The sequence below is a fragment of the Scyliorhinus canicula genome, chromosome 14 (genome assembly GCF_902713615.1).
Source record: "Scyliorhinus canicula chromosome 14, sScyCan1.1, whole genome shotgun sequence".
Taxonomy (NCBI): domain Eukaryota; kingdom Metazoa; phylum Chordata; class Chondrichthyes; order Carcharhiniformes; family Scyliorhinidae; genus Scyliorhinus; species Scyliorhinus canicula.
In genome coordinates, this window is record NC_052159.1 from 29,583,892 (window position 1) to 29,610,615 (window position 26,724).

A 26,724-nucleotide genomic window follows, 5' to 3' on the forward strand; every position below is an offset into this window, starting at 1 on the left:
GGTTAGGAATTTATGCTAAAATGCTGGGTATTAACGTTTTGTCGATTAAGCATGCTGTTTTGTCCCAAACTGAATTGAATAAAAAAACCTCAATGTAATGAAAATAAAAATAACTATTAAAGGTACCAGTCATTTACAGTAAGGTAAAAATTCACAGAAATGAGATAGTTTCAGAACAGAAAATGGTCAAATAGCTCAATCGCACTCTTCCTGCTTTCTCAATTTGTTCCTCCTTCTCCAGAAATGCATCCAGTTGATCTTTCACCCACTGACGTTATTTGCTGCAATAACATTCCCTGGTAACTCATTCCATGTGTATATTGTCCTTTGTGTGAAATGGTTCTACTTGAATTTCCTATTTACTCTTGATTTCTGGAACGATAAACTATATTCATAAATTTTTGAACTATTTAATCAGAGCGCACAATTTGCCCAGAGCAATTTGATCCTTCCCTTTTGTAATTCTGAAAACCAGCCGTAGGCTACTTTGAAGTCACATTCAAGTGAAAAGCTCTAGCCTCCTCAAACTTTCCTGATTACATTGAACCTTGAGTTTTAGTGTGATTTTGGATGGCCTGTAATGCACCCGATCTGTCCTATGACATGGACCAGAAGTGCACACAATACTTTGGTCCGGCAGTGTCCTAGACAGGAGCATCACCACCACTTTCAATTGCATTCAACCCCACTACTATTGTAATCCAGTAAGTCTTTTCTCTGCTACTGAATTGACGACATCTACCTCCAAGTCCCTTTCATAATCCATACATGGAACAATTGTTCCGTATGAAATATATTCACTCTTCACTTTTGTCCATGTACTAATTTAAGTGTTCTTGTTTTAAAATGATATGTATTTAATACCAAATCCAGCCTCAACACAAGCATTAGTGTCTCTTTATAGCAGCATGTAATATATGCAAAAGCCTGACCGTGCTTTTAAATAATAAAGACATGACTAATCACATCATTACAGCCGATACATCTGACTCTGTAATGGAGATTAAATGCAAGGAAGTTATATTCCTGCCTTCTTCCCCGACCTGTCCTTAAAAATAAAAGGCATTTGTTTAAGAAATGAAAGTGCCTTATAACCAGAAAGAGTGAATGCAATTGTAGGAACAGAGGAAAAAGAGAAGGCCGTTTAGCCCTTCGAATCCAAAAATAATTAACTGTTGTTAATGGGGAAATGGCATACATGTTGAACAATGACTTTGCCTCAGTATTTACAGTTGAAAAGGAGGATACCTTGCCGGAATTCCTGAAAAAATTAATAGTCGATAGTGGACAGGGACTTAATACAGTACAGCATCACTAACTAGAAAATTAATGGAATTAAAGAGTGACAAATCCCCTGGACCTGACGGTTTCCATCCAAGGGCATGGTTTAGCACACGGCTAAATCGCTCACTTTGAAAGCAGACCAATGCAGGCCAGCAGCACGGTTCAATTCCCGTACCAGCCTCCCCGAACAGGCGCCGGAATGTGGCGACTAGGGGCTTTTCACAGTAACTTCATTTGAAGCCTACTTGTGACAATAAGTGATTTTCATTTCATTTTCATTTCATAAAGGAAAAAGGGGAGCACATTGTAGATGCCAGAACCATCATCTTTCAGAGTTCACTAGATTCAGATGTAGTCCCTCTGGATTGGAAAATCGTACTTTTAAAGAAGGGTGAAAGGGGGAAACCAGGGAATTACTGACCTGTTAACATAACATCTGTGTTGGGGAAATTGCTAGAGTGGGGTAACTGAACACCTCGAGAAACTTGGGACGATCAGGGAGAGCCAGTGTGGATTCGTGAAGGTGATATCTGCTAAATCTCACTGAATTTTTTTGACGAGTTCACTGAGTTAGTGGACAGGGGAATGTCTATGGATGCTATTTATATGGAGTTCCGGGAACGCATTTGATAAAGTCTCACATAAGAGACTGTCAACTAAGCCCACAGAGTTGAGGGCAAATTATTGATATCATAGAATCATAGGATTTACAGTGCAGAAGGAGGCCATTCGGCCCATCGAGTCTGCACCGGCCCTTACAAAGAGCACCCTACTGAAGCACACGTATCTCCCCTATCCCCGTATCCCAGCAACCCCCACTTAACATGTTTTCTGGACACTAAGGGCAATTTAGCATGGTCAATCCACCAAACCCGCACATCTCTGGACTGTGGGAGGAAACCGGAGCACCCGGAGGAAACCCACGGAGACATGGGGAGAACGTGCAGACTCCGCACAGTGACCCAGTTGGTAATTGAACCTGGGACCCTGGAGCTGTGAAGCAACTGTGCTAACCACTATGCTACCGTGCTGCCCAGATATGATTAGGACATTTGTTGATTGGCAGGTGTCAGAGAGTGGTGATAATGGTAAGTACTCTAATTGGCAGGACGTGACTAATGGTGTAGCACAGAGATCTGTTTTGGGGCCTCAATTATTCATTAACAACTTGGATGATGGCATAGGTAGCAATATATCCAAATTTGCTGATGATACAAAGTTAAGCGACATTGTAGACAATCTAGCTGATAGCATAACATTTCAAGGAGATATTGAATGGTATATGGGCAAAATTGCGGCAGATGGAATTCAATGTAAGCAAATACGAGGTTATCCATTTTGGTCCAAAAAAGGACAGAGCAGAGTACTTTCCAAATGGGAAGAGGTTAAGTACAGTGGATGCCCAAAGAGACTTGAGGGTTCAGGTGCATACATCTTTAAAATGCCATGAACAAGTGCAGGAAATAATCAAAAAGATTAATGGAATGCTAGCCTTTATAGCTAGAAGATTGGAATATAAAGACACGGAGGTTATGCTGCAGCTATACAAAACCCTGTTTGCAGCCCATTTGGAAAACTATGAGACGTTCTGGGCATCACACCTTCGGAAGGATAACAATAAGAATAATAATCTTTATTAGTGTCACAAGTAGGCTTACATTAACACTGCAATGAAGTTACTGTGAAAAGCCCCTAGTCGTCACATTCCGCCGCCTGTTCAGGTACACTGTGAGAGAATTCATGTACTGATCTCTGTATATCAATATACATGATCAATATATGTGATGCTGGTACAGGCAATTGAACACTAGAGGTCTCACTATCAGAACCTATGTTAATGATTTTCCCGTTCTTTCTAATGTCAGTGTTTATCAGGAGTGCAGAGAGAACAGCCATAGTAAAGCTAGAGAGAGAAGTTATTTGTTATCAAAGCACTGTATTGTATAATTTAACAAGTTGTCTCTAATGTTTATTATTAAGTTAAAGAACTCACAATATTTATTTATATTACTCAATAAATTAGTTCATATTTAAAAGAAGACTATTACTCATCAACAACTCGGCTGGTTCAAGAGAGTAATATATATATATTATGTAAGGTAATATAACAATTCAGTGTCCAAATTACCTAACAAGCACATCTTTCGGGATTTGTAGGAGGAAACTGGAGCGCCCGGAGGAAACCCACGTAGACATGTGGAGAACGTGCAGACTTCGCATAGACAGTGACCCAAGCGGGAATCGAAACTGGGACCCTGGTGCTATGAAGTAACAGTGCAAACAGCGCTAACCATTATGCTATCGTGCCGCCAGATATATTGGCTTTTGGAGGGAGTGCAACGTAGGTTTACAAAAATGATATCTGGGGCGGGATTCTCCGACTCCTCGCCGGGTCGGAGAATCACCGGGGGCCGGCTTGAATCCCTCCCCCGCCGTCTCCAGCACCAGAGATTCGGCAGGCTCCCCCCGGCGATTCTCCGGCCCGTGATGGGCCGAAGTCCCGCCGCTGTCATGCCGGTCCCGCCGGCGGGAATCAAACCCCCTACCTTACCGGCGGGACCAGGTGGCGCGGGCGGGCTCTACGGTCCTGGGGGGGGGGGGGTGCAGGGGCTGCCCCCACGGTGGCCTGGCCCGCGATCGGGGCCCACCGATTGGCAGGCGGGCCTGTGCCGTGGGGGAACTCTTTTCCTTCCACATTCGCCATAGTCTTCATGATGGTGGACGCGGAAGTGACCCCCTGTCCTGCACATGCGCAGGGATGACGTCAGCAGCCGCTGACGCTCCGGCGCATGCGCAGACTTTCGCCGGCTGGCGAAGTCCCTTCAGCCCCGGTTGGCGTGGCGCCAAAGGCCGTTCCCGCCGGCTGGCGGGGTGCCAACCACTCCGGCGCAGGCCTAGCCCCTCAAGGTTAGGGCTTGGCCCCTAAAGGTGCGGAGACTTTGGGGCGGCCCGACGCCGGAGTGGTTCACGCCACCCCCACCGCCGGGACCCCCCGCCCCGCCGGGTAGGGGAGAATCCCGCCCCTGGTCAACATGGGTTAAGATATAAGGAGAGATTACACAAATTAGGCCTGTTTCCACTGGAACTTAAAAGTTTAAGGGGTGCTCAGACTGATTCCAGGGATGGCGGGACTGTCATGAGGAGAGATTGACTAGGTTGGGATTGTTCTCGCTGGAGTTCAGAATGATGGGGGACCTCATGGAGACTAATAAAATTCTAACAGGACTAGACAGGATAGATGCAGGGATGATGTTACCAATGAAGGATGAGTCCAGAACCAGGGGTCGCAGTCTGAAGATTCAGGATAAACCATTTCGGACAGAGATAAGGAGACATTTCTTCACACAAAGAGTGGTGAGCCTGTGGAATTCATTGCCACAGGCAGTAGCTGATTCTAAAACTTTGAATATATTCAAGAGGCAGCTGGATATAGCACTTGGGGAGAATGGGATCAAAGGCAATGGGGAGAAAGCAGGATTAGGCTATTGAGTTGGATGATCAGCCATGATCGTGATGAATGGTGGAGCAGGCTCGAAAGGCCAAAAGGCCTCTTCCTGCTCCTATCTTCTATGTATCTATGTGATCTGATCAAAGTCTTTTAGATATTAACCGGGAAAGACAGGGTAGATAAAGATAAACTGTTTCTCCTGGTTGAAGATTTTAAAACTAGGGCATAGCCTAAAAATTAGGGCCGGACCATCCAGAAGGGATGTTAGGAAGAAGCTCTTCACTCAAAAGGTGCTAGTGGTTTGAAACTCTATCCCACAAACAGCAGTTGAAGCCAGAACAATTATTAATTTTTAATCTGAGACAGAGAGATTTCTATGTTGTATAGCATGCAAGGCTTGTGAACACAGTATAGCCCTCTAGTCTCGGGAGAATGGACGTTATCACTCTGAGCACTGGACGTTTATTACTGAAAAGAAAGTTTTACTGAATAGAATTAGATGCACAAATGTACAGTCACCTGGTGGCCTTACTCAACAGCGCATGACCGACTGACTAAATTTCCCACCTTCTATTCTGAATACTTCAGGGACAACTATCCACATCTCCAATTGTACAAAATTTTCTGCCAATTTTTTACATCTTTCTAAGCAGCTGATGCCAGAATTACAAATAGATCACAAGCTTTTTCTTTTGCCAATTATGTAAAGGAAGTTTATCTTTAAGCCATATTTTACTTATTTGCAATTCCCTCCCCTCCCATATGCCTATGTGCACAATGATGCGGTAGTCAGGGACCCTGATTCCAAGTTAGATAGAGATAGATAGAGAAATACAGCACAGAACAGGCCCTTCGGCCCTTGATGTTGCGCCGAACTTTTGTCCTAGGTTAATCATAGAATTTTGGACAATTTTTCATGGCCAATCCACCCAACTTGCACATGTTTGGACTGTGGGAGGAAACCGGAGTACCCGGAGGAAACCAACGCAGTCACGGGGAGGATGTGCAAACTCCACACAGACAGCGACCCAAGTCGAAATCGAACTTGGGACCCTGGAGCTGTGAAGCAATTGTGCTATCCACAATGCTACCGTGCTACCCTTAAGAAGTTAACCTACACTCCATTATTCTACCCTAATCCATGTACCTATCCAATGGCCGCTTGAAGGTCCCTAACTTTTCCGACTCAACTACTTCCACAGGAAGTGCATTCCATGCCCCCACTACTCTCTGGGTAAAGAACCTACCTCTGACATCCCCTCTATATCTTCCACCATTTATCTTAAATTTATGTCCCCTTGTAATGGTGTGTTCCACCCGGGGAAAAAGTCTCTGACTGTCTACTCTATCTATTCCCTTAATCATCTTATAAACCTCTATCAAGTCGCCCCTCATCCTTCTCCGTTCTAATGAGAAAAGGCTTAGCACCCTCAACCTTTCCTCGTATGTTACTCTCCATTCCAGGCAACATCCTGGTAAATCTCCTTTGCACCTTTTCCAAAGCTTCAACATCCTTCCTAAAATGAGGTGACCAGAACTGCACACAGTACTCCAAATGTGGCCTGACCAAGGTTTTGTACAGCTGCATCATCACCTCATGGCTCTTAAATTCAATCCCTCTGCTAATGAACACTAGCACACCATAGGCCTTCTTCACAGCTCTATCCACTTGAGTGGCAACTTTCAAAGATCTATGAACATAGACCCCAAGATCTCTCTGCTCCTCCACATTGCCAAGAACCCTACCATTAACCCTGTATTCCGCATTCATATTTGTCCTTCCAAAATGGACAACCTCACACTTGTCAGGGTTAAACTCCATCTGCCACTTCTCAACCCAGCTCTGCATTCTATCTATGTCTCTTTGAAGCCGACAACAGCCCTCCTCACTATCCACAACTCCACCAATCTTCGTATCATCTGCAAATTTACTGACCCACCCTTCAACTCCCTCATCCAAGTCGTTAATGAAAATCACAAAGAGCAGAGGACCCAGAACTGATCCCTGCGGTACGCCACTGATAACTGGGCTCCAGGCTGAATATTTGCCATCCACCACCACTCTCTGTCTTCTATCGGTTAGCCAGTTTGTTATCCAACTGGCCAAATTTCCCACTATCCCATGCCTCCTTACTTTCTGCATAAGCCTACCATGGGGAACCTTATCAAATGCCTTACTAAAATCCATGTACACTACATCCACTGCTTTACCTTCATCCACATGCTTGGTCACCTCCTCAAAGAAGTCAATAAGACTTGTAAGGCAAGACCTACCCCTCACAAATCCGTGCTGACTATCCCTAATCAAGCAATGCCTTTCCAGATGCTCAGAAATCCTATCGCTCAGTACCCTTTCCATTACTTTGCCTATCACCGAAGTAAGACTAACTGGCCTGTAATTCCCAGGGTTATCCCTATTCTCTTTTTTGAACAGGGGCACGACATTCGCCACTCTCCAATCCTCTGGTACCACCCCTGTTGACAGCGAGGATGAAAAGATCATTGCCAACGGCTCTGCAATTTCATTTCTTGCTTCCCATAGAATCCTTGGATATATCCCGTCAGGCCCGGGGGACTTGTCTATCCTCAAGTTTTTCAAAACGCGCAACACATCTTCCTTCCTGACAAGTATCTCCTCAAGCTTATCAGTCTGCTTCACGCTGTCCTCTCCAACAATATGGCCCCTCTCGTTTGTAAATACTGAAGAAAAATACTTGTTCAAGACCTCTCCTATCTCTTCAGACTCAATACACAATCTCCCGCTACTGTCCTTAATCGGACCTACCCTCGCTCTAGTCATTCTCATATTTCTCACATATGTGTAAAAGGCCTTGGGGTTTTCCTTTATCCTACCCGCCAAAGATTTTTCATGCCCTCTCTTAGCTCTCCTAATCCCTTTCTTCAGTTCCCTCCTGGCTATCTTGTATCCCTCCAGCGCCCTGTCTGAACCTTGTTTCTTCAGCCTTACATAAGTCTCCTTCTTCGTCTTAACAAGACATTCAACCTCTCTTGTCAACCATGGTTCCCTCACTCGACCATCTCTTCTCTGCCTGAAAGGGACATACATATCAAAGACACGCAGTACCTGTTCCTTGAACAAGTTCCACATTTCACTTGTGTCCTTCCCTGACAGCCTATGTTCCCAACTTATGCATTTCAATTCTTGTCTGACAGCATTGTATTTACCCTTCCCCCAATTATAAACCTTGCCCTGTTGCACGCACCTATCCCTCTCCATAACTAAAGTGAAAGTCACAGAATTGTGGTCACTACCTCCAAAATGCTTCCCTACTAACAAATCTATCACCTGCCCTAGTTCATTACCAAGTACTAAATCCAATATGGCCTCCCCTCTGGTCGGACAATCTACATACTGTGTTAGAAAAGCTTCCTGGACACACTGCACAACCACTACCCCATCCAAACTATTTGATCTAAAGAGTTTCCACTCAATGTTTGGGAAGTTGAAGTCACCCATGACTACTACCCTCACCTTTCCAAAATCTGTTTCCCAATCTGTTCCTCCACATCTCTGCTGCTATTGGGGGGCCTATAGAAAACTCCCAACAAGGTGACTGCTCCTTTCCTATTTCTGACTTCAACCCATATTACCTCAGTAGGCAGATCCCCCTCGAACTGCCTCTCTGCAGCTGTTATACTATCTCTAATTAACAATGCCACCCCCCCACCTCTTTCACCATCCTCCCTAATCTTGTTGAAACATCTATAACCAGGGACCTCCAACAACCATTTCTGCCCCTCTTCTATCCAAGTTTCCGTGATGGCCACCACATCGTAGTCCCAAGTACCGATCCATGCCTTAAGTTCACCCACCTTATTCCTGATGCTTCTTGCATTAAAGTATACACACTTCAACCCATCTCCTTGCCTGCAAGTACTCTCCTTTGTCATTGTTACCTTCCCCACTGCATCACTATGTGCTTTGGCGTCCTGACTATCGTCTTCCTTAGTTGCTGGACTACAGATCCGGTTCCCATTTCCCTGCCAAATTAGTTTAAACCCTCCCGAAGAGTACTAGAAAACCTCCCCCCCAGGATATTGGTGCCCCTCTGGTTCAGATGCAACCCGTCCTGCTTGTACAGGTCCCACCTTCCCCAGAATGCGCTCCAATTATCCAAATACCTGAAGCCCTCCCTCCTACACCATTCCTGCAGCCACGTGTTCAACTGCACTCTCTCCCTATTCCTAGCCTCGCTATCACGTGGCACCGGCAACAAACCAGAGATGACAACTCTGTCTGTCCTGGCCTTTAACTTCCAGCCTAACTCCCTAAACTTGTTTGTTACCTCTACACCCTTTTTCCTACCTACATCGTTGGTACCAATGTGCACCACGACGTCTGGTTGCTCACCCTCCCCCTTCAGGATCCTGAAGACACGATCCAAGACATCCCTGGCCCTGGCACCCGGGAGGCAACATACCTTTCGGGAGTCTCGCTCGCGACCACAGAATCTCCTATCTATTCCCCTAACCATTGAATCTCCAAGTTCTGGCAGGTAGGAGGAGCTTCGACTAGGCAAACGTCCTCTCATTTTATTAAACAAGAAGGTCAAGAAACAGAATTGCGCCTGACTCGGGCCGTGATCCTGGTGCTGTACATACCAAATGAAGCCATGAACAACACCAAGGTAAATCGATCCCCCGACCTTAGTTGAGTTGTGGCCAAGGTCCTTGGTGGAGGAGGCAACTGGAAGGGGATGAATCGTTCCCAGCACATCCGGGCTCCACAATCTGGTAAGTAATAAATGTTTAAACCCATCCACTGAGTGGCAGCCTCCAAGAGCCCCTTTAAGGACTGCTGGTTTCTCTGCTAAATGCCAGGTAAAACTGAAGCTAGCATTCAATGAGCATTTAAAAAAAAAAAATCATCCCTGAGATGTGGGCGTTGCTGGCAAGGGCAGTATTTATTGCCCATCTCGAAATTCCCTGGAGAAGCTGCAGCGAGCTGCATTTGAAATTTGCGATGATGGCTGAGACAAGTGTGAGGACTTTATATGTGTACAGACCGCCTGTGTTGGAACCCTAACCAAAGCAAAGGCTTGTACAACTTTGAGTGGGTGCACATTGCCTCCTATATAGGATCTTTAGATGCCCATTTTATACCAATAAAACAGGCGAAGTGAGATCCAATTCCTCAGCCAAAAGTTTATTTGCATGTATGCAAAATTGCAATGCAAAGATTTCATAATATTAGTGTTCAGCAGATTATTTCCAAACTTGTGACTGCATAAAAGAACATCATTAGCACTGAATATTAGTTAAACCTGAGAGTGAGTTTTATTATCTTTGGAATGGAGAGTCCAATATCTTACACATGCATTTGGATCAAATTAGATCAACCTACCTGAACCAATATATTTCATAAAATCACAAGGCGCCCGTTCTGTCCATCGACTCTGCACGACCCTACAAAAGAGCAATCCACCCAAGCTCACACCCTATCCCCGTAATCACATCTACCCTGTGGACACCAAGGGGAATTTAGCATGGCCAATTCACCTCACCTGCACATCTTTGGACTGTGGGAGGAAACCGGAGCACCCAGAGAAAACCCATGCAGACACAGGGCGAACATGCAAACTCCACACAGTCATCCAAGGTGGGCTTGCATGGTAGCACAAGTGGATAGCACTGTGGCTTCAGGGTCCCAGGTTCGATTCCCCGCTGGGTCACTGACTGTGCAGAGTCTGCACGTTCTCCCCGTGTCTGCGTGGGTTTCCTCCGGGTGCTCCGGTTTCCTCCCCACAGTCCAAAGACGTGCAGGTTAGGTGGATTGGCCATGATAAATTGCCCTTCGTGACCAAAAAAGGTTAGGAGGGGTTATGGGGTTACGGTGGAAGTGAGGGCTTAAATGGGTCGGTGCAGACTCGATGGGCTGAATGGCCTCCTTCTGCATTGTATGTTCTATGTCTATGTCTAAGGTGGGAATCAAACCCAGGTCCCTGACACTGTGAAGCAGCAGTGTTAACCACTGTGCCACCCTTTGGACCAACGTCTATCAAGCAATCTGGCATATTTGGAACAGTGGCAGAAGGTTTACTTGGAGTGTAGGCACCAATCACAAATCCTTCCTTCATTAGAGAACCAGAGCAGGGCCAAAGAGATCATCTCTGGCAGCCGAGGTAGTTTTGACCGCCGAAGAAAGATATTTGACTCAAGGGATTGTATGTTACAAACTTAATTCTAGTCCCCTCACTTGAGTGCTATCAATAGTTCTATTGGGCTGAATGGTCTGTTTCAAAATCACACATTCTGTGTAAAACGCCACAATGGGAAACATTGTGCAGCATATGTACAGCTTAGTGTTTGGCTAACAGCAGAGGAACAGTCCAAATATCCAGCATCTAACCTGAAACAGAACTAGGCTGTATATAACTTAATATGGTAGCTTATATACCACATCTGCCATTATTTCTGAGTTTGGTGGTAAATGCTTTGATGTTGGAAGGACATTTCTGAGTGATCCGAAATATAGTTATACACAGCGTGGAGAACCACTTTAAAACAGAAAAGTCATCGGCTCCAACTGCCTGAGATCTGATGAAAGCTTTCTCATTGCCCTGATGCCTGGTAATGGTTCTTTAAAGAAAAATTGAAAGGCGAGAGGCCAGAGACTCAGAAAACTTGCCTGGTTCCCTTGCTGGCGGGAATGTGAGATCGAAGATTTCTGGCAATTCGATAGCTGTGAGGAACCGGACGTGCCCTGTGTGCCCGTGTGCTGAACCCACGGGTATTAAAGATGTCCTGAGGGAGGTGGTGCTGGCAGAGACATGAGGGATGGAGAGAGTTAAGACCACACCAGCACTCGTTCCAATCCAGAGAAGGTCTTTACAGGCAAGTAGGGCAGTAATTCGTAAGCAGGCGGCTTTGTGCTGACGAATAATAGCATCGGAACCTGTCGGGAAAAGGAAATCTTTATTATACATTGTGCTACGGGACTGGGTAAAACCCTAACTAGGAGACATAGACTACCACTGAGGTTCTCTGGCCTCCCCACGGCATGTTTCTCGGTGGCTCGCTGTTGGCCGGCAGCGGGACCTTCTGGTCCCGCAGCTGCCAATGGGATTTCCCAATGAACCCACCCCACATCATTGGGAAACCCGTGGCGGGGGTGCGCTGTCGACAGGAATGGAAACTCCTGCTGGTCAGATTTCGCCCTATATTTTGTTTATAGTGCACTAAAATCCGACAAGACTGTGGTATCTTCCAATACTTACTATAGATTATCTACAAATCTAGTTCTGTACTCTGTATCCTGACTATAATTTTTAAAAAATAATAATTCTAGGGATGTGAAAAGCCAGCATCTATTGACCATCCTTAAATTCCCCTTGAGAAGGTGGTGGTGAGCCATCTCCTTGATAACTGAGTGACTTGCCCACAGAGAGCAATGAAGAGCCAACCACGTGGTTGAGGTTCTAAAGTCATATTTAGGCCTGGCCGGGGTAGAATTCTCCCTCCCCCACCGACTGCTGTGGTGTCCCGGATTACCGGCGACCTCTTTCTTGAACTCTAGAGGCAGTCTATGCATTGTTCAGGTGAGTCCCGACATCCGCATGCCACATTGTTCCAAATGTGGGGCGGGATTCTCCGACCCCACGCAGAGTCAGAGAATCGGCCGGCAGCGGCGTTATTCCCGCTCCCGCAGGGTTTTTAAATCTCTGACCGGCCAAAAACCGGCGCTGTGCAAATCCCGCCGGCAGCCTCTGAAAACAGCTGGCGCCGGCGGGATTTCATTATATTTTTAGATTCCACAAATCTCCGGCCCGGATGGGCCGAAGTCCCGCCGACGTGGCCACGGGTCACGTCGGCGAAAATCACAGTTGCTTTAAAACGGCGTCAACCATTGATGATGGTTGACGCCGTTCAGTGTCGGGGGGTGGGTTGCGGCATCGGGGGGGGGGGGGGGGTTGCGGCATCGGGGGGGGGTGTGTTGCGGCATCGGGGGGGGGTGTGTTGCGGCATCGGGGGGGTGGGTTGCGGCATCGGGGGGGTGGGTTGCGGCATCGGGGGGTGGGTTGCGGCATCGGGGGGGTGGGTTGCGGCATCGGGGGGGTGGGTTGCGGCATCGGGGGGGTGGGTTGCGGCATCAGGGGGGTGGGTTGCGGCATCGGGGGGGCATGGGGGGGGCATCGGGGGGGGGGTTGCGGCATCGGGGGGTGGGTTGCTGCATCCGGGGGGTGCGGCACCGGGGGGGGCATCGGGGGGGGGTTGCGGCATCGGGGGGGTGGGTTGCGGCATCGGGGGGGGGGGGGGGGGTTGCGGCATCCGGGGGGGGGGATTTGGGGGAAGCGGCGTGCAGAGAGGGGGGGCTACGGATGCCCTGGGCCAACGCACCGTCGCCCCCCCCTCTGTACGCCGCTGCCCCCTACCCCAACCACCCCCCCCTCACCACCCCTACCCCCTTCACCACCCCTACCCCCCTCCAACGCCGCACCCCCCCACCCCCCACTAACGCCGCACCCCCCCCCCCCACTAACGGAGGAAGGAAGGGGGGGAGGAGGAAGGAAAGGGGGAGGAGGAAGGAAGGGGGGAGGAGGAAGGAGGGGGGGGAGGAGGAAGGAAGGGGGGGAGGAGGAAGAAGGGGGGAGGAGGAAGGTAGGGGGAGGAGGAAGGAAGGGGGGAGGAGGAAGGAAGGGGGGGAGGAGGAAGGAGGGGGGGAGGAGGAAGGAAGGGGGGAGGAGGAAGGAAGGGAGGGAGGAGGAGAGAGAGGGGGGGGGTGTGTGGGTACCGGCCTTCAGAGGGAGGGGGACGGGGTGTGGGTACCGGCGTTGAGGGGGAGGACCCGGCGTTGAGAGGGGGGGTTGCGGCGATGAGGGGGGGTTGCGGCGTTGAGGGTGGGGGGTTGCGGCGTTGCGAGAGATGGGGAGCGGCGTTGGAGGGGGGTAGGGGTGGTGGGGAGGGAGGTAGGGGTGGTGGGGAGGGAGGTAGGGGTGGGGAGTGGTTGGGGTAGGGGGCAGCGGCGTTAAGAGGGGGGGGGCGACGGTGCGTTGGCCCCGGGCATCCGTCGCCCCCCCTCTCTGCACGCCGCTGCCCCCAAACCCCCCCCCCTCGATGCCGCAACCCCCCCCCGATGCCGCAACCCCCCCCGATGCCGCAACCCCCCCCCCCCGATGCCGCAACCCCCCCCCGATGCCGCAATCCCCCCCCAAATGCCGCAACCCCCCCCCCCAAATGCCGGAACCCCCCCCCCCCCAAATGCCGGAACCCCCCCCCCAAATGCCGGAACCCCCCCCCTCCCCAAATGCCGGGTCTGTCTCTCTCCTCCTCCTCCTCCAAAAAATGCCGGGTCTCACCACTTCCGCAGCTGGAGAAACTGACGCGTATCGCGTCAATCAGCTGCTGGCCCCTCCGGGAACGGAGAATAGCGGCCTAAAAGAAGGCCCCGACGCCGGAGTCATGTACACCGATTTTTCTTGCCGGAAATCGGCGTTACGACGGTCTGCGGAGAATCCCGCCCGTGTTGTGCCCTGGGATTTTTCCCATCGGCGCCATGGAGAATTTGGCATAGGGGTTCGGGCCTTCAATCTGCATACCATTAGCAGGATGCAAATGGAGCTCATGCCAATCTCCAGTGAGAAATTCACGCTGGCGTAAAAACGATTTTTGGGCCTCCCATCAAATCCCCCCCCCCCCCCCTCCCCAGACATTGAACCCCCCCCCCCTTCCCCAGCCATTGAACCCACCAGCGGGATCATGGGAGAATTCGACCCTGGATAAGGAGGACCGATTTCCTTTTCTAAAGCTCGAAAGGCAGAATGTCTGAGAATCCATTTAAGTTAGGGAAGCTGGTAACAAAAAGGGGGGCTTTTATTCCAAGGTAATGTACTGTTGTTGCAGAGTGAAAAGTCACCTACTCCTCTCAAAGCCAATCCTCATCCCCCAGTGCCTGGTTATGGAGCAGCATTGGTAGATAACCGGGGAGTAGGTAATCTCTCACTCCCAATTTGGGAAAGTGTATGGTACAGATAGGCCACTAGCAGGGGACAATGCCTCCTCACCATGGCACTGGATTTATAAAGCAATGTTTGAATCTAAAGAGGAACCAAAGTGTGAAAATATGTTGAAAGATTGAAATAATTAGTATTATGTATCGGATAAAATCTTTCGTCAGACTGCATAATCTCAGTGAGAGACCCAGGCCTGAGAGGCTGTGGTTAACACTGAGACTTACACTTCCAGTGGCGACTATGAGGGAGTAGGTCGCACATTGGGTGGTTCCCACTCTGGCTAGACATTCGGACCTTGCCCCCTGACTTTTTTTGTGTTTTTAAGCACTGGACCTGAAGAAACAGTGAACAAGTGTTCGGTGTATATATTGGTTTATGGAACAGAGAGCCCGAAGAGATTGAAAGGGAAGAAACAAAAAGTCAGGGTCAAGCTGGGTGTTGGCTGCAGCAGCGGACAAGACGGCCGGTGTCCAGACCCCTGGGGCTTCGTCCCAACCATCAATGGAGGAGCTGATGCAGGTCATCCTGGAAGGCTTCACCAGACAGGACCCGATTAAGGAAACGGTGGAGAAGATGGAGCGGAGGCTGGATACCCAGGACCGGACAATCCAGAAATTGGAGACGGCACTAGCTGAACAGGAGGAACACCAGACGGCTGTGGAGTTGGAGGTGGGGATGCTGAGGGACCGGCAAAAAAGGCTGCTGGAACAGGTAGAGGATTTGGAGAACAGGTCCCGTAGGCAGGACCTAAGGATTGTTGGCCTTGGGATTGGAGGGGGCGGAGGGGACTGATCCCGGGGAGTTTGTGGTGAACATGTAGGTCAATGATACGGGGGAAGTCTCAGCAGCGGTGGTGTGAGAGGCGCTCAAGGCAGTGGTAAGAGGGGAGCTGATTTCAATCCAGGCTCACAGGGACAAGACGGACAGGGCAGAAACGGACCGACTGTTAGCGGAGATCCTGCAGGTTGTCAGGAGGTATGTGGGGACCCTGAGTGCAGAGCACTTGAGGGAATGCACAGTAAGAAGTCTTACAACACCAGGTTAAAGTCCAACAGGTTTGTTTCAAACACGAGCTTTCGGAGCACGGCTCCTTCTTCAGGTCACCTGAAGAAGGAGCCGTGCTCCGAAAGCTCGTGTTTGAAACAAACCTGTTGGACTTTAACCTGGTGTTGTAAGACTTCTTACTGTGCTCACCCCAGTCCAACGCCGGCATCTCCACATCATGGCTTGAGGGAATGGAGGAGGCAGCAGGCGGAGTTTGGGGTGGTGTCCACGGGTAAGGCAGTGGAGCAGCTCAGAAAGGCGAGGAGTGCGGTATATGGACATGGAGAGAAAGCCAGCAGGATGGTGGCTCAGCGGCTCAGAAAGAGGAAGGCGACTAGGGCAATAGGTAAAGTGGTGGATGGAGGCGGGAGGCGGTAACTTGGTAGGGGATGCGGCAGGTGTGAACAGGGCTTTCAAGGACTTTTATAGCAACTCTATAGCTTGGAGGCCCCGCGGGGCCGGAGGGGATGAGACGCTTCTTGGACGGCCTGACATTCCCAAAAGTGGGTAGGGAGCTAGTAGAAGGTCTGAGCGCCCCAATCAGAGCTGAGGAGATATTTGAGGGCTGAAAGGCCATGCAGTCAGGTAAGGCCCCGGGGCCGGATGGGTACCCGGTAGAATTTTATAAAAAGTTTTCTCCGGGTTATTGGGGCCGCTGCTGGTCAGGGTTTTTAATGAGGCAAGGGACTGCCCCAGACGATGTCGCAGGCTACCATCTCCTTGATTTTAAAACGGGACAAGAACCCGGAGCAGTGTGGGTCTTATAGGCCGATCTCCCTTCTTAATGTGGATGCTAAACTGCTGGCAAAGCTTTTGGCCACTAGGATTGAGTATTGTGTGCCGAGTGTTATTAGGGAGGGCCAAACAGGGTTCGTTAAAGGTAGGCAACTGGTGGCGAATATAAGAAGATTGCTCAATGTGATCATGATGCCCCCGGAGGGAAAGGAAATGGAGGTAGTGGTGGCAATGGACGCGGAGAAGGCATTTGACCGGGTAGAGTGGGACTACTTATGGGACGGTTTGGATTTGGGGTGGGTTTCATTGACTGGGTCAAGCTGCTATATCAGGCCCCGGAGGCGAGTGTGAGGACAAACAGAACAACTTCCGACTATGTTAGACTGCACCGGGGGACGAGACAGCAGTGCTCCCTCTCCCCACTGCTGTTTGCTTTAGCAATCGCAATTGCTCTGAGGGCTTCAGAGGGTTGGAAGGAGCTGGTTCGGGGGGGTGGAGCATAGAGTTTCATTGTACGCAGATGACCTGCTCTTGTACGTTTCGGACCCGATGGCGGGGATGGACGGAATCATGGCGACCCTGGGGGAATTCGGCCGGTTTTCGGGGTACAAATTGAATGTGACAAAAAGTGAAATGTTTGTAGTTTGTAGTTCAGGAGAGGGGCCAAGGGGACCAGCTAAGGGAGCTGCCGTTCCGGCTAGTTGGGGACAGTTTCAGGTACCTGGGAATACAAGTGGCGCGGGATTGGGGTCGACTGCACAAGCTGAACCTGTCCTAGCTAGTAGATCAAATGCGAGGGGAGTTCCGGAGGTGGGATGCGCTCCCGCTGTCATTAGCTGGGAGAGTACAGATGGTTAAAATGACGGTCCTCCCGAGATTCTTATTCGTGTTCCAGTGTCTCCCCATTTTCATTCCACGTTTCTTGTTTAAGAGGGTAAGCAAGATCATTTTGGGCTTTGTATGGGTGGGCAAGTCCCGACGAGTGAAGAGGGTGATGCTCGAGCAGAACCTGGGGGGGGGGGGGGGGGGGGGGGGCTTGCACTGCCGAATTTCAGCAACTATTATTGGGCGGCCAACATAGCCATGATAAGAAAGTGGGTGGTGCGGGGAGGGTCGGCTTGGGAGCAGGTGGAGGCAGCCTCATGTAGGGGCACCAGTCTGGGGGCGTTGGTGACGGTGCCCCTACATGAGGCTGCCTCCACCCGCTCCCAAGCCGTTCCCGCCGGCGCGCTTCTCCACCAGTCCTGTAGTGGTGCCGGCTCTTCGGATCTGGGGACAGTGAAGGAGGCACGTGGGAGCAACGGGAGAATCGGTCTGGTCCCCGATATGTGACAACCATCGGTTTGCCCCGGGGAGGTTGGATAGGGGGTTTCGGGAATGGCAGAGGGCGGGGATTGAGCGGATGGGAGATTTGTTTTTGGAAGGGAGCTTCCCTGGCTTGAGGGCGTTGGAGGCCAAGTTTGGGTTGACGAGGGGGAATGAATTCCGATATATTCAGGTGCGGGACATTTTGCGCAGGCAGGTGCCATCTTTTCCATTCTTGCCACTAAGGGGGATCCAAGATAGGGTAGTGTCTAGAGGATGGGTGGGGGAGGGAAGTGTCTCGGATATTTACAAGGAGCTCATGGGGGCGGAGGAGACACAGACTGAGGAGCTGAGGCATAAATGGGAGGAGGAGTTGGGAAGAGATTGAGGAAGGCCCGTGGGCGGGCGCACTGAGCAGGGTTAATGGGACTGCAACATGTGCCAGGCTTGGCCTGATTCAATTTAAGGTTGTCCACTGGGCCCACATAATAGTGTCCCGGATGAGCAGGTTCTTCAGCGTAGAGGACAGGGGTGTAAAGTGTCTGAGAGGACCGGCAGACCATGTCCACATGTTTTGGGTGTTCCAAATCTTAGGAGATACTGGCAGGGGTTCGAGGACGTCATGAATAGAGTATTGAACACGAGGGTGGCAATGGGTCCGGAGGTGGCGATTCTTGGGGTTTCAGAGGCCCCAGGAGTCCAGGGGGAGAGAGAGCCGACATTTTGGCCTTTGCTTCCCTGGTAGCCCGGAGACGGATACTTCTAGCTTGGAGGGGCTCAAAGCCCCCAAAGTCGGAAGCCTGGCTGTCAGACCTGGCGAGTTTCATGGGCTTAAAGAAAATCAAGTTTACCTTGAGCTGGTCGTTGTTAGGGTTTGCCCGGAGGTGGTGACCATTCTTTGCGAAGAATTAATCGTCAGCATGGGGGAGGGGGGGGGGGGGGGGGGGGGGGGGGGGGGGGGAGGTTTAGGGGAATGTAGTATAGGGGGTCAGTTAGGCAGATCTGGGTGGGACAGGCTACGACAATTGCACTATGTACTTTGTTTACTGTACAGTCCTTTTGTTTTCTCGTTCTGTAATTCTACTGTTTACAATGCCAAAGAATACCTCATTAAAATTGTTTATTAAAAAAAAACACTGAGACTTACTTTAAAAGGTAAAGTTTTGCCTGGATGTTGTGGCGCAAAAGAGAAAAGTGGTCCCCTCGGGGTAATTTAATTGGTGCATTGCTGTCCCAAGAATTGGTGGCCAATCAGAGACTTGCAGCGCCACCAGGAGTGGTGGCCACTGCTGGTATTGCATTGGGGTCGACCCAGGAGATCAGCGATGGATCCTCCACAGGCAGATAAGTGGAGTGGCCCAGGGAGGGGGTTTGCTGGGCAGTCTCCCCAGGTGGTCAGGTCTCTGCCCGCTGCTGATCGAATACCAGTGCCGGCAGAATTGTGGCCATTTAAGGATCTCAATTCACCTGCAGGTGGCTGTCCGCAAGCCTTCCTGTCCACGACTTAAATGACAGGCCGGGAGTTAGTGGGATCGCCACACTACACCTTCCCCCGCCCTATCACACAGTGTCCCCCTCTCCTCCAAACTGACCCCTGGGAGGGCATTAGATTCCACACTTTAACTTTGTTTCTCCACCAATGCTGCTGAACGTTTCCAGCATCTTCTGCTTTTCCATTTGAATGGTCAGTAGGTCTGACTAAGTTTGCACATCTGTCAATATGCACCCCATGTAAATAAGCCCATGCACAAACTGACGGTGTTTGTGCTGTCAAGCAGGGAATGACTAGCACACAAACTTAGAGGCCCTTTATCCAATTAGTGCGTAACTGCTGAAACATACACGGATTTAATTCTCCCTCAATCCCAATAATCTACTCTCCTCACTGACTGATGCAAGGTCTAATTTCCTATGAACTGTGTGACCATTCACCCAGTGACTCCACAGGTAGTGAGACCTCTCATTTTTAAACGGTGCAATTTTCAGAAGAAATATTTCACCGAGAGTTGAAAGTACAGTCAGAAGTGAATGCTTCTAAAATGCATCACTACTTTTGCCATGCATTAGCGTATTTTCTGGAATTTAAACTAACTTTGAGGCCTTATCGCTAATTCAAAGCTTCAAACCATCAAGGCCTGCTTCAGCTGCTTTTGCTTTTCAGGAGCTGCAGACAGGTTGTGAAATTTTTTCTTACCTGCGAGCATTTTGTGTACTGCAGGAGCCACGTCGACCTCCGCCAGGTTTTCATAGGTGACGGCATGGTAGAGTTTAACCTGAGCGCTGCTCTGTAGTGCAATCCAAACCCCCAAACTGGAGCTGACCATACTCGTCACGCACCGATTGCTGTCTTGGCCAATCTGGATCATGTTCTGCCATTTAACACAGAAACACGGAAAATATCAAGAACCAATGGTGGACTGAGAAAGCTTAGGAGCCTCATCGCTAACGAGCACGATACCCAGGGCTTCTTCTGCGCCATGAGGCAATATATGGATCCAATACCCTAGGCCCCGACCTGTACGGAGTAAGGATAGAACTCTCTTGAGAGACAGAGAAAACATCAGCCTTCGATGGACAGAACCAAAGATCTCTTAAACCCGAACACAACCATAGATGAAGACGTGTCAGAGAAAATCCCCCCAACTCTCGTCAAAGATGATCTTGGTCTCCCACCTAGCGTGCGCAAAATCGAAGTCGCCATTAAACACGTGAAGAATGGAAAAGCCACAGGACTGGACGGGATCCCAGTGGAGATTTTCAAAGTTGTTGGAGGAGAGATCACCCGCCCTCTCCAACAGATGTTGCTGAAAACCTGGGACAGAGAAGAAATTCCTGCCGACCTCAGGGATGCTGTCATCATCACCACCTTCATGAAAGGAGACAGAGCAGACCGTGGGGATTCCTGAGGAATCTCCCTGTTCTCCATCGCTGGGAATATCATCGCCTGAATCCTCGCTAGTTGCCTTCTTCCAGTCTCTGTACTAAATCGTGGAACAGCGGACATGATTTTCACTGCTCAGCAACTTCAAGAGAAGTGACAGGAGCTAGATCAACCACTCTACATGGTCTTTAACGATCTGACCAAGGCTTTTGACTCAGTCAATCGGGAAGTGCTGTGGAAGATCCTGTCAAAGGCCGGCTGTCCAGAGAAATTCATCAACACCCTCCTACTCCTCCACGACAATTTGCCAGCAGTCCTCACCGAGGGAAATAAGACAGAAAGCTTAGAAGTCAGGACTGGAGTCAAGCAGGTATGTGTCATCGCCCCCATCTCTACCTTCATCACCAACATCTTTCACCTTGTCAGGAGCAAGCTTCCCAGTGGAGTGGACATTGTCTACAGGGTAGATGGAAAACATTCAACCTCAAGTTATTGAAATCCAAGAAAATTACATTGATATCGCTCTTGGAACTTCAATATGTGGATGACATCGCCAACTCCACTGTCACGGAAGAGAATCTCGAAGCCATGCTTGCCACCTTCGGGGAAGCATACCGAATAATCGGTCTCAACAGCAACATCAAGAAGGCTCAAGTTCCTTACCAATCTGCCCCAGGACAACACCCGGTCTCTTCCTCCATCAAGACCAATGGAGAAACCCGGACCAAATGTGGAACATTTTCCACTCCTGGGGAGCCACCTGTCCTCTGAGGCTGACATCGATGTGGAGATCCACTATCTTGATCCACTATCCACTAGGGGCAGCAGGGTAGCATGGTGGTTAGCATAAATGCTTCACAGCTCCAGGGTCCCAAGTTCGATTCCCGGCTGGGTCACTGTCTGTGCGGAGTCTGCACGTCCTCCCCCTGTTTGCGTGGGTTTCCTCCGGGTGCTCCGGTTTCCTCCCACAGTCCAAAGATGTGCGGGTTAGGTGGATTGGCCAAGCTAAATTGTCCGTAGTGTCCTAATAAAAGTAAGGTTAAGGGGGAGGTTGTTGGGTTCCGGGTATAGGGTGATACGTGGGTTTGAGTAGGGTGATCATGGCTTGGCACAACATTGAGGGCCGAAGGGCCTGTTCTGTGCTGTACTGTTCTATGTAATCTTATCCAATCCGCAAGTGCCTCCTTCGGCTGCCTAAGTATGTGAGTCTTGATGACACTAGGATCCTCGTGTACAAAGGCAGTCATCCTCCCAACTCTTCTATACTTGGACCATGTACAGACGCCAACTCAATACCCTGGAGAGGTCTATCAACACTGTCTGAGATAAGACTGTCCACATCAGCTGGGAGGACAGGGATACTAACATCATGAAGGAGCCAAGAGCACCAGTATCAGATTGCATAATTGTCAAAGCAAATCTTCCTTGCCCAGCCCAAGGACGGCTTTTGAAAAGAGGTGGAAAAAGGAAGCTCTTCAAAGCTACCCTGAAGGCTTACTTCAAGAAATGCAATATTTACGTCAACGCCTTGGAGACCTTGCTCAGAAGAGACCTGCGAGGAGAAACCTCCTGATTGAGGGGATTCATTTCTTCGAGGATAGCTGATGGCAAGAGGAAGCCTGGAAAAGCAGTCTGAGAAAGGAATACCAACAATCCCGTGTTCAAGGACCGATCCCACCTCCCGGAAACACCTGCCAAGTGTGTGGTCAAAGATGCGGCTCTGGGATCGGGCTCATCAGCCATGCGCGAACCCGCAGAACCGATGACGAGAAAGGTGGAGGTTCTTAGGTGGACAATCATACTCATTAGCGAGTGATCGCCGAAGAAGAATAGGCCTAGAGACAAGGGGAACTGGCGCTGCTCTTCGAACAGTGCCAGGGGGTCTTTAATATCCACCATTTAAATGGAGGCAAATTGAGCAGTCCCCAGACATGTGCTCAATTTCCTGATGTTTGCTGCTCCCTGGTCGAGTGCATTTAAGGAGTGAACCAAGGAAATCTTTCATAGTATGTCTTGAGGCATTTTGAATTTTAAAGCATATGGGTGTTTCCAGTCCTTGATCTGATGTTTCCAATATTCTAAGTATATTTTCTATTTATATCATCACAATGGTGTCACGATTTTACTTTGGAGGCTGTGATCCATTAGCCTTGTGAAACTTGCAATAGTGCCAAAACCCACAAACTCAATACACCAGCACTGCTCTAGTGATAGGCCGGTTTCCCCTTTACCTTGCCCGTGATGTCAACTTGCTGGCTGAGGTGTCGAGCTTTACCTACTGACCACAGCGGAATGGAGCTGGTGCATGCGGATGATACCGGCCGTTGCTCAGCACTCACCTCCTGGCAAAACGTGGCAGTGTTGATGATGAGAATCCGGTTCTGGCATCCACACCAAAGCTTTCCTGCCACCTGCACCATCTTGGTGACAGGATTTCCTGGCGATCCCAAGCACAACGTATGCGAGTTCTGCGGATCCCAAAAACTTCCTGTGCGGCGGGCATGGGGAAAAACACAACAAATAATTAGACCAACTGCTGAGCCAGAGAGGGATTAAAAGTCGGTGGCGATTTTTGGGGTGTTGGACTTGTCGGAGCTGCTGGTGTGGAAGGTGGCCGATGTGGTGACCTTTCTGATTGCCCGACAATGGATTTTACCGAATTGAAGGTTGGCAGGGTCAGCGGGAGCCGCAGTGCGGTTGGGGGACCTGTACAAATATTTACAGTTGGAAAAGATCAAGTTCACCCTTCGGGGGTCGGAAGAGCATGTTTCTGTCCGTGTTTGAGGACTTGGCCATCACCTGGGGGAGGGAGGGGGTTGGGGGTGGTTTAGGGGGAAAAAGGGGGAAAATTGACAAACCGTGGGCAGGATTCTCTGTCGGCGGGATCCTCCGCTTCGCCCGGGTATTTCCCGACGGCATGGGTGTAGCCACAATGAGAAACCCCACTGACCGGCTACCGGGATGGAAGATCCCACTGCCGGTGGGGCGCGCTGCACCAGAAAACGAGTGCGACGGGACGGACAATCCCGCCCTGTGTGTTTCATCTTTATTTTGAGGCGCTATGTCCTGTTTGTATTTGACTGTGTTTCGAATAAAATATATATTTTTAAAAGGTTTTCCTGACAGGAGGTGTAAATATTTAGGAGGCAATTTCCCGGGCCCGTTCGCCGTGGCTGCCAATTCTATTGTGAACTCTTGCAAGAGACCATGACTGGATTTGCACTCTCTATCCCCGATGCCGACAATGGTTGGGGGGGCGGCGGCGGCACGGGTGTCCCGCCGGTGGCTGGGGGCCTTTACTTCCACACTGAGATCGGGACACTTTACTCGATCTCTGTAGAGCCGGGTTTGCCGCTGTATGAACGCTCAGCGTGATGGCGCAAAACAACCCCCCCTGCTTTTTCTTTGACAAAGGCGGCATTGGGATTCTCTGTCCTCCCCGCAGCATGTTTCCCGGTGGCGGGAAGCAGCCCGCTGTTGGCCAGCGGCAGGATCTCCTGATCCCGCCACATTCAACGGGATTTCCCATTGATCCCGCCTCACTCCTGCGGGTTGGGAGTGCGCTGTCATCGGGACCTGAAGATCCCGCCACCGTGAAGGACAGGAAAATCTCTCGCAAAGTGTCAGAAGACCTGGGAAGAAAACCTGCAGTTTCTCTGGGGAGAGACACGGCAATCTTCAGTCAAAACCTGACAGTGCCGTGTTTTGGGAAAATTCCAACCTCGTCTTTCTGGGTGCTGACCCATTTTCCTCTATTCATAAATATGTGAAGCCCCTATTGAATGAAGGAGAATATTAAGTGTGTGCTGAAGCTGTTTCGGCTCCAGGTGACAGTTTAATATTTGTCAACATGTCCTATTTCCAGTCTGTCCGCTTTCAAATTGAGCCAAGATTTTGACAGCAGGAAACCACTCATCAAGTTGATGAAAATCCCATAAAGTCGTTTTTGATCTAAGTTACCCGGTCGGCCCATTTAGACAAATCTAGGCACGTGTTCAAAGATTAAAGAAACTTGCCTACCATGTTTGGTAAAGGTTCAATCAGAAATTGTAACATTATTGATTTAAGGCCTGAGTGTTTACAGATAAGATTCCTTTTCTAATGAACTCAGTATTTGGTGAAAGGGTGGGCAGGGATGTCGGGGAGGGGGGGGGGGGGCGCGAGGGGATTGGCTTAGCTTACAAAGAGGATGTTATTTTAACTTTGTGAGATAGTGTAAAACAGCTGATGGCAAATTAGCAACCAAATCTGCTGATTTTTCTTCCCACTTAAGTTAATGGAAGTAAACAGAAGAGAAGTAAAATGAGATTTGGTATCGCTGGTTTTATGCCATTATGCCATTAAAATTAATCCCCAGCGATTCTAAATTAGTCAGGTCACAAGACTGCGGTCCAGAATGGAACTGAACTCTAAATGATCGACCTTGCTGATCCCAGGCTGAATGGCAATTGCTGTGTAACAACTCGTTTCAGTACCCTGGCGGTGTATCGTCCAATCTTTGTCACCCACTCATCATGTCTCGTGCTTTCAAGTGTGCATTCCAGGAGAGGGCAGGATTGTGCTGAGCCATATCTTAAACTGCTGTCAATCGCTACCACCCTGACAGGACTTGATGTATTCATCCCATTTTGCAGTTAGCCTACAGGCAACAGCAGTAGGAGACAGATGTATCATATATATTTGTCTATAATGTTTTTGTCTATTTGTCTATAATGTTGTCTTCAAATAAAGAAGCCTGCATTGTTGTTTCACCGATCCCTGTCCCATGATTGGCATATTTTCATCAAAGCAAAAAACATAACAGATTGGACCTGGCTGGATTCACCAGCTAAATAGCCTTCCAACATACCAGTCCAGGGAGACGCATGAGGAATTACTACTCGGACATCTGATAGTCCATTCCACATGCTGATGTTTTTTCTATGTAAAAGGAAAGGGCAGCATAGGAACAAGAGGAGGCCATTCAGTCCCCTGAATTTGATCCACCATTCAGAGGCTCTGTCTTCTGGGGAACCACGGGCTGGATTCTCCGGTTGCCGACGCCGAAATCACGTTCGCTGAACGGCCGGAGAATCACAGTTCCTGACCGAATTAGGGGTGGTGCCGCTTTCGCGATGCTCCGCCCCCTCCAAAGCGGCGTACTCGCCATTGCCTGAGGCCCACCCCCTGATGCTCCGCCTCCAACCGGCCTAGTTCCCGACGGCACGGGACACATGTGGACTCATCCGTCGGGAACTCAGCGTGTCGACTGCGGAGTCAGTCCAGCACCGCCACAGTCAGGGAGGGCAGACCGGCAGGCGGGTGGGGGACGTTATTCGGGGCTGGGGCACTGTAATGGGGCAGTCTGAGGTGCGCGAGCCGGCCGAAAGGGGAACAATTCCCTCCGCTATGAAGCACAGCGTGGCCGCTGAAGGTCATCGCCGTGCACATTCGCCACCACGGACCCGGCAATTCTCTGGGGCGTATCGGCAGCGAGAGCCGGGAAACGGGGAATCGGTGGTCGTTTTGCGGCAGTTTTAGACAGAGCCCCCGAATCAGAGAATCCAGCCCCATATATTTTGAGTGGGTCAATGCATTTTGGAGAGGTGGGGAAATTTTATTTAAATATTTCTGGGAATTTAAACACTTTTTAATAATCAAAGGGAGATGCGCTTGCAGGTTAGTTTGCACTCTAATAACTCTTCTTGACGAACAACTGCAATCTTATCACAGATTTCATCTTCGTGAACCCAATAACAGTGTATTCAGGGAGTACTTTGTAGTTATTTGATTAATCAATATGAACCCCTTAAACAAACCTGCATCTCTTTGGTAAACCATCAATTCGCCATTTGCCAGTGATACAAAAACCTTGTTGTCGAGGTATCTATCGGGGAAGGAAAAGAAGTTGAGTTAGAAATACTGTCATATCCAAGGTATTTTGAATCAAACACAGAGTCACCCACCAAACCTGCACATCTTGGGACACTAAGGGGCAATTTTGGGCAGCATGGTAGCATAGTGGTTAGCACAATTGTTTCACAGCTCCAGGTTCCCAGGTTCGATTCTCGGCTTGG

The 26,724-nt window shown here is 49.7% G+C and overlaps 1 protein-coding gene across 1 annotated transcript in view; it reads right to left on the reverse strand.

Moving 5' to 3' along the window:
- Window positions 1-26,724, reverse strand: part of LOC119977696 (rho guanine nucleotide exchange factor 17-like) — a 502,702-nt gene that overhangs the window by 7,954 nt on the left and 468,024 nt on the right. The window contains exons 17-20 of the mRNA XM_038818879.1: window positions 26,467-26,534; window positions 23,008-23,156; window positions 19,982-20,156; window positions 11,382-11,648 (exon numbers count right to left, since the gene is read on the reverse strand). Coding sequence (XP_038674807.1) covers window positions 11,382-11,648; window positions 19,982-20,156; window positions 23,008-23,156; window positions 26,467-26,534 — 659 coding nt within the window. The remainder of the gene's footprint in view (window positions 1-11,381; window positions 11,649-19,981; window positions 20,157-23,007; window positions 23,157-26,466; window positions 26,535-26,724) is intronic.